General features: G+C 41.1%; 1 protein-coding gene across 7 annotated transcripts in view; it reads right to left on the bottom strand.

The window, feature by feature from the left end:
- Nucleotides 1-818: 818 nt before the first annotated feature.
- The window catches only part of atp11c (ATPase phospholipid transporting 11C), a 44,798-nt gene continuing 37,469 nt past the window's right edge, over nucleotides 819-8,147 (bottom strand). Inside the window, exons 29-31 of one of the 7 annotated variants that reach the window (XM_056439155.1) lie at nucleotides 6,910-7,000; nucleotides 3,706-3,737; nucleotides 3,370-3,426 (exon numbers count right to left, since the gene is read on the bottom strand). In XM_056439155.1, the coding sequence (XP_056295130.1) occupies nucleotides 6,911-7,000 (90 nt within the window). In that variant the 3' untranslated portion in view covers nucleotides 3,370-3,426; nucleotides 3,706-3,737; nucleotide 6,910. Of the gene's footprint in view, nucleotides 3,427-3,705; nucleotides 3,738-5,138; nucleotides 5,248-6,909; nucleotides 7,001-8,147 lie in introns of those variants that run through there. The other 6 variants (XM_056439151.1, XM_056439152.1, XM_056439157.1 and 3 more) reach the window with 6 other exon arrangements.

The raw sequence follows: 8,147 nt of genomic DNA, 5'->3' as shown, positions 1-8,147 counted from the left end.
CTCCATCTGGCCACTGCTGTCTGCCACTTGATCGCCCCTCCCCTCTCTCTCTCTCTCTCTCTCTCTGGGCTTTAGTGCGTCAGCTCTGCACGGAGCAGAGCTCAAGAGTCTGCTCCTGACACTGCCAACTCCCTCCCAACTTTTCCTCTCACTTCACACTCCCTCGTGCTCCTTTTGCAGTTGTCTATGCCTTCAGTGTAATGCTGACTGCACTAAAGAAGGCTGGATTGTCAAGTTGTCCGGCTGCCTTGTTCATGTCCCCACTTCAGTCCGCTTTGCCATCATATAGATGCATACACAGCAGAGAATAAATCCATTGTAAAGGAAAATGAAAATCTACCGCACCCTCAGCCAACAAGTCTGGCCCATGCATAGTACACCATTTAATACACAATAACTTTCAAACAGAACAAATATGAAAGGGTGTCATTGTGTACATTCTGATAGAAAGCCTCTCAACTCCTCGCTGCCAAGCCCACGACTACTTCGAATACACGAGTACTCATTAACAGTAGTGTGTAACGCGGAGAAAACCAACAATACAAACATATATGAACCTCATCTAAAGGACTCAGTTCTTGAGGTTTTCTTGATGAGGACTCACACGAAGCCGTAGGAGAGCAGCAGTATACGCCGTCCTGACATGCAGCCACTCGGCTGATCCAGCTTAGAAGCTCAGCCATCTCATTACTGCACAGCATCTGCTTAGCGTGGTCAAATGCACACAAGCACAAACAAACACACACACCACTCTCAGACACACACACAGATCCGTGAATCCGGAAGAACCTGCTGACATAACCCTCTGTGAAACAAAGCACTAGAAGAAGTTTTTTTTAATCTTTAAAACATTCTGCTTTATTTCAGAAAAATCTTCAGGTTTTAGACAGACGAGTTTCAAAGAGGTACATTCAGCTTGGAGGTTTAGAGTGTTGAGGCTGGAGACCCAAAGGGCCGGAGGTGGCGAGGTGTCCACCCCCGGCCCTCACACAGGGACAGCATCCACAACCACAGAGCCTCTCGTGCTTTTTGTTTTTGGACGTTTTGATTTTATTGCAAAAGTGGCTGGAAAAATGTTGCATTAAAAATACAATCCACTCTTTTATACTTTTCATTTAAACAGGCAAAACATTAGATTACAAGATATTAAGCTCTGAAAATAGCATCTCCGATGTCACTTAAAGGTTTTATAATGTTTTTCAGCAAAGCAGGCAGCCCCGCTCAGCGCGTCCTCTCTGGAGGCGACGTGTCAGAGGAAAGACAAACAGACCCCGGCATAATCCTGACATCAGAAAAACAGGTCGTCTTAGTAGAAAATGACACTGAAAAGGTGCGTACATTTTTCCATTTGTTAAAAACAAATTAACATAAATTAATTATTTTCATTTGGCGGAATGACAAGCACTGTATCGGATAAGCCAGTGGGGTGAAATACACGGTCAGTACTGGAAATTACTGCACTGGAGTTATTGTTTGAGCAGGGATCAGAGTAGTAGTAAACTCTATAAAATCACCCCCCCCGACAGCTACTCATCAGTTTAAACCAAGCGCTGAGATAACCTGGTAAAAGGACCGGCACTGGTTCGACTGGGATACTGGGAGTGTGTTGTCGGAGCTGCCTGTCTTAGCATGTATGACAAAGACTACTAAAAGGGATTGGCACAGGCTCACATCAGGGCTGGAGTAACGAGCACAAGATTGACCAGTCTTCACAATAAAAAAAAAATGTAAAAAAAAATTAAGTAATAAAAGAACAACATTTGTGAGTAAAAGTACACTTAACAATAAATATGTCAAATAGAGAAATACAGGTTTGTGGAAATAACAGAAAACAAGAGTATTCAGAAACACTCATTTGAAAGTGTTTGAAATCATGGCATGTTTGAATGGAATGTATGAAGCACACAAGAAGTTAAAGGAAGGAACAAGCGGTCCACTCCGTCGACCCGTCAGTCAGTCAATTTGACCCAAAACAGGAGGACGAGCCGGAGCCTGGAGCCCCGAAGTGGTTTGAGCTACGTCGACTCTGCAGGTTTGGAGTTGATTTTCTTTACACTCCAACTTTAGCAAGCCTGAGACAAATGATGCTCACTAGCTAATGAACACGAATATCTCATTTAGGCGTTAGTGCATGTACGCAATAATGTGTACAACGTGGTATTTTGTGCGTGCGTGTTCTTGTCTCTCGGATATGTGCATGTGTGTGTGCCTTTGTGACCATCTCAGCAATGAGGACACCAGCTTCCTAAATAGTGCAGGACGTGTCGAGGCGAACTACATCAATGGGGCTCAAGTAATCCTGGTGTTCGGGACACACGGGCCTTTCTGGATGTTGTCATCCAGCACTTACAGTAACACTTACGCACATATCCTGTGTGGACAGAATCGGATCACATTGCGTTCATCTTTTTGGCTTTGAGCAGATGCTCTTTTACATCTCTAATCTAAGTATACACAGTAGAGCACATATATTAATATTCTTATTTTAAATGGACTTTTAAATTATCTCTGAGGTTGGCAGATTTAGGTCTCGCTCTGTGCAATGTCTTATTGCTTCACATCTAATATTGTTCTCAATCTTGCGTACAAACACACAAACACGTACACACACACACTTTGGATTGAGGGGTATCTCTGGCCTCCATCAGCTCCTCTTACATCTTAGGATTCAATAGAAATGCATATTTCTCATTGGAAACAACAATAATCATATAATCCTCTATAAACTGCTCTGAAATCACCTTCAGTGACCTTTTCTCTTGAATAATTTAAACCGTGCGTGAGTGCAAGTACTGAAACATAACCAAATAAAGAATAACTGTTGAAAAACATAAGAAGTATAAAGTATAATAACCGTTCAAAGTGTAACCATTGGTGAGAATGAGATCATATAAAAACGTTGCAGAACACAGTGATTGAACATTAGTGGAGTGAAGCGTTCTGTTGGGCCTTCTTTCATGCAGGTGAACCATTCTTAGAGTGGATATTATTACAACCGCTTGTTAAAACACAGCAGTTGGATAGAGCTACTGACAAGGCAGCCGTGTATGCATTCTTTTGTAAGCTAGTATTTCTTTTAAAGAAGTAAAAAGAAAGAAAATGCATGCCCGTCATCGGAGTAGATATTAAAAATAATGCAGGGCACTGCTCTGCAGGCATGCATTGGGGGGTTAGGTTCGGTTGGGATTGGGCAGAGAAAGAGACGCCAGTCAAAAGACTGCTAAACTCCTTTTTAACCCTTCACCCCCCAGTCAGCCCATCGCTCATCTTGTTTGTTGTCCTCCTCTTCATCTTGTTCTTCTTCTTTTCCTCTTTTAAGACCAGGCATGATGGCAGACAGACCTGAATGGTATGGGACACAATCCTTTCTGCCTTTCACTCGTGCTCCTTCAGGTGCTTATAGGATAGTGGTGTGACAGCTGCGGTCTGGAAAAACACAAACACACGGATTTTACTTCAACCTTTTCATTTTTAGCTTGTGCCGACACGAGGAAGAGGACAAGACACCTTGGAAAGACCACAAATTGGCAATCGAGAGAATTAACTGGGATTAGCCACGTACCACAAAACACCTCAAAACACAAAAAGGAAACCTTTCCCGCCACCAGAGACAACACAAATTAGTAAAGGCAATACACCCAATCTCATTCAGGGCCATTGAACAGACAGATCAAATGTAAGTGGGTTCGTCTCGCTGTAGTTTACCTGGATCTTGGGAGTTGACGGGCCTCTGACAGCTATTGGGAAAATAGAAATTCAAGTTAAACTGTGAACAATGTTGCAGAAGGCCTGATGCTATTGTCAAGCAACAGATCGGTGTGACCCTGGTCAACAGTGATGGGGAGGTGTGACATACAGACCGACCTACAAGGGTTGACAAAAAACATGAAAACATTCAACACAATATCCCCAAAGGGTGGAGATGCCCTTCAGACCTCAGAACACCATGGTGCTCTTCCTTTTGCTCCCATGAAGTCAAATTAATCTACCCAAGTCTTCTATTTGGGCGAAGAGTATTACATATTTAATCAATGACAACATTATGAAACAATCACAATAATAAATACAGACAAAATATATAATATAACATGAAATTGTAAAATCCAACACATTTAAAAACTCAAAACATTCTAAACGTTATTTTATCCCAGCTATTTTCTAATTCTTTTGCAGTGTCTTTTATTATTTAATAATAATAATTAAATGTAAAGTCTAACAGGGCAGAACCTGGCATCTTGCCATCCCCAATAAAAGCAAAAAGACAGAACTATATTTAAAAAGAAAATAGATTTTATTAGTTTTATAAATGTATTGGATCATTTGCAATTTCATGTCAAGCTCATTTTTGTCCATATTCTATTTTTTTCATATTGTCTTACGTAATATTGGTTTTCCATATTTACTGTCGACAATCTTTCAAATATTCCATCATGTAATGTTTCCATTAATTTTGCCACCGCCTTAATGTAAGCAGCACCACTGTGATGTGAAGCAACAACGCATCATGCAGTGAGGTAAGCTCAGCTCTTACAAATGCAAACATCTTTTTACCAGAAAGTAAGCAGACGGCTAACATCTACACAGGTTTGCACGTGTACACCGGACGAAGCGATCACGGCCAAACTTCAGTGGTATACACGGTGCATGACAGTCAGATGGGGGAAGTTCTAATCACAGACCAGCTCTGTTGGTTCACACTGAGACAAGAAAATACAAGGAAACTAAAACTGACAGCTCACACAGACGTTCCTTGGACAAAAATGAGATAGATTGAAAATAATAACATTGGGAATAGGGATTTTAAAAGCACATGCAGATGATTATAAAAGCGGGGCTTCCAAAGGGAGGCTGAAAGGTGCATGTTTTTAGGGTTTGCAACTCAAAATGCATTCACTTGTTACATAGGTGCCTCATAAAATGTTGACACAAGACTTGAATTGAACATGGAAAATGTGCATCTCTTCAGCCAGCCAATATCAGCTCATATAACACAGAAGAACACACTGAGTCTTGTTGAATGTGGCCTGTATGCCTTTGATTCTCTTGTTAACTCAGCGTTAGTGACCGGAAAAGCTGGAGAGGTAGGCTTGGGGAGCTAGTCTTTGATTGGCTTAAACGGCCTGGAGGTGGGCTGGTACCTGTTTAAATGATAGTATTGGACTCATCTGAAAAGGTTCTCATGAGCAGGGGCCTGGCTGAAGACCGGGGAGACTGGCGGTCCCCCACGTTCGACTGAATCGGCTTCTTCTAGAAGGGTGAGGCAAGAGACACCAATGACATCACTACGCTGACAAACACCGTTGGCTTTTCTCTCCACCTGGTGCTCTCTCTTGCACACAGACACACAGATATACACAGGGAACAGACATATGCATACACAAAGACTTCAACACCTGATAAGTGGAGGATGAGAATCAGCCCAGATGCTTTTTTTAGACACCTTTTCTTTGCAATAATAATATTTCCAGAAGCCGTGGCTCCCTTTTGAACTGCTCCATGTTAATACGAGGATAATATCCTTTCACATTTCTGAAAAGCACGTACGTTATAACACGCAGGCACGGACGAATTACAGTAGCCCGCAGGGTTTGTGCCAAGGGTCCCGGATGAGGTTGTTGACTTGAGCCTCATGCAAGTAAGTTTGGGTGCTTTGACGTGCTGCATTCAACTAACTTGACATGCGGAGGCAGCAGCAGGCATTGGAGCAGCACAGGCAGCTGGCAGGAAACACTGACTGACACCACTGGATCGACAAGAATGGAAGACTGACTGCATGTTTGGACAACCGGTCCTACTCCACACTGCTTGGCCACACACACACAAGACAAAATTCCTCCCAATTTGATAAACATATAATATATATATAGATATCAAATGCTCTAAAGTCAAGATGTGGCCCTTCAAGGACAGCATTCTTGATGTAATAACTCATTTGAACCGAGTCGGGACTGTAAGAAGTCACAGAAAGCCACCCTGAGTGACTTTAGTGCAGTGGTTCTCAAACTTATTCTGTCACGCCCCACTTCAGAAGAAAAATGTTCGTGCCCCACCGCCCCAAAAGAAATGGTCTTTGCCAACTTTTTATTTAAATAAATGATTGAGTAAGTAAACCAAATGTGCAATCACTTTGTTAGAACAATGCAAATATAGTTATATATGTGCAACAAAAAAACACTGGCAAAGAAATAGCTTATTGCGACTGCAATTAACCCGTTTTGCACTGGATATCTTTTCAACAATAAGTGCAACCTGTGAAATACTAAACAAGTTCAAATATTTGGCAATATAGAGTTTTACACTGCATACATTTTCAAAACAATAACGTGGAACCTGTGCAAAATAAAAAAATGCAGATATGTGCATCAAGTTGTATTAGTATTGGTGGCTGCAAGGAGCCTGCTTTCCACTGCAAATCTTATGTAAATGGGCTTGATACGACCACTCTCAATTCTTGCTCAATGTTGAGCTCTTGTTTTGAAGGGCAACAGGAGAAAAGCCGATCTCACGGAGAATGTCTTATGGCAAAACGCCAAGAATCAGTCGCCAATAATCTTTGGCGTTGCGCATGTGCAAACGTAACCTGTTAACAGCGTAGCGTAAACATGTACACGAAGGTAAAGGCGTTTCAACATGTATTTATTAAAGACTTAGTTTTATGTCTGTGTACTTTTGAACTTGTACATGAAGTTCTCAATTTTCTGGATTTCCTCCTGCGCCCCACCTGTCGTACCACTGCGCCCCACTAGAGGGGCGCGCCACACAATTTGAGAACCACTGCTTTAGAGGGTAAGGAAGGAGTCAAACAGTGGGAAAGGAAGGACACAACGGGAAGGAAACAAGCAGGACTGGCAGACACAGAAAGTCTTCAGGAAGAGATTTAAGTATACGAGCTGACAAAGAAAAAGAGACCTCAGTCACTCCACGAGAAGCTGTGAGTGCTAGCGGTCTGCGACAACATGAAGATAGTAGATGTCCCCGAGGAAGGAAGGCGATGTTTCATCTTTAGCGAGGCAAGTCCAGAGAGGAAGAGAGAAGAAATAGGAGGTGAGACAGTAAGAAGAAAGTGTTTGGGTGCAAAAGCGAGGACACTAGTTAGGAAAACAACATTAGAAAGGTGGAAAACAATAAAAATGCTGGAGTATTGTGATAGCTAGACCGTACAACGTTTAGCTACAACTTTCTATTTAATTTGTAGATGGCAATATTCACAGCATGCCTCGTCTTGCAGCCATCAATATAAATAGTAAATTAGTACATTGATTGATTCTGCAATTTTAACAATTGAAAGATAAATACAAAAGCAAACATTGTCAAAACAAACATTGTATCCAGTACATACTGTACCAAACTGATGGGAGCCCTCAAATATGTGCATTAACATTTACATTACTTTTCACAAATAAAACTCGACTAGACGGAATTTAAAGTGCCGAATGCACACAAACGAACAGCGTATGCCTCCAAACATGTCCAGCTTGTAAAAACTATTAGCACCGTGGGAAGCTAATTAAAACGACAAATTAATTCTGGGAAAATTGTCTTCTCGATAGAATGGAAGGGAAAAGGAACCTTCTCTCTTTAACTGATAAGAATATTAAAACATGATTTTAAAGACGCAGTGGGGGGGAAAAAATCATAACATAACCCTGTGTTAATAGTTACATTAACTTGTACCATGCCAAATACAGTAAACGTATAATAAATAAAAAACATTTACTTTTCTCTTCCTGTAAAATTATAAAATATTTTGTATGTCTCATAGCCGTACATTTCCTCAATGTAATGTGATATAATGTCTAGTTAAGCTCATCTATCATACACTTCACCACTAGCCCAAGTGTCATAGTTGCTAGCAGAGTGCCATCATGGATCGAAAAGTTGGTCTAATTCATTCTTTTCTTCATCATCCACAACCTCCTGATTTAAATACACAGGCGAGGGAGTTGTTGGTGATAGCCAATAGTCCTCTCCATTGAAGCGTTGCTCATTACAAAGCCATATAAACTTGAGCAATACAGGAATATGTGACGGATTTAAATTATATCCCTCTTCTAACTATGTTAAAGATGGGCTCCATTAATGATGACCAAAACTAAGAGAAAATAATGGTAAAATTGTAAAAAAAGTGAAATACATAATTATATCTG

Source organism: Pseudoliparis swirei, chromosome 19, assembly GCF_029220125.1.
Source record: "Pseudoliparis swirei isolate HS2019 ecotype Mariana Trench chromosome 19, NWPU_hadal_v1, whole genome shotgun sequence".
In the NCBI taxonomy this organism is placed as follows: Eukaryota; Metazoa; Chordata; class Actinopteri; order Perciformes; family Liparidae; genus Pseudoliparis; species Pseudoliparis swirei.
Note: the sequence above shows the minus strand (reverse complement) of the source record. Positions and strands in the feature narration are given on the sequence as shown.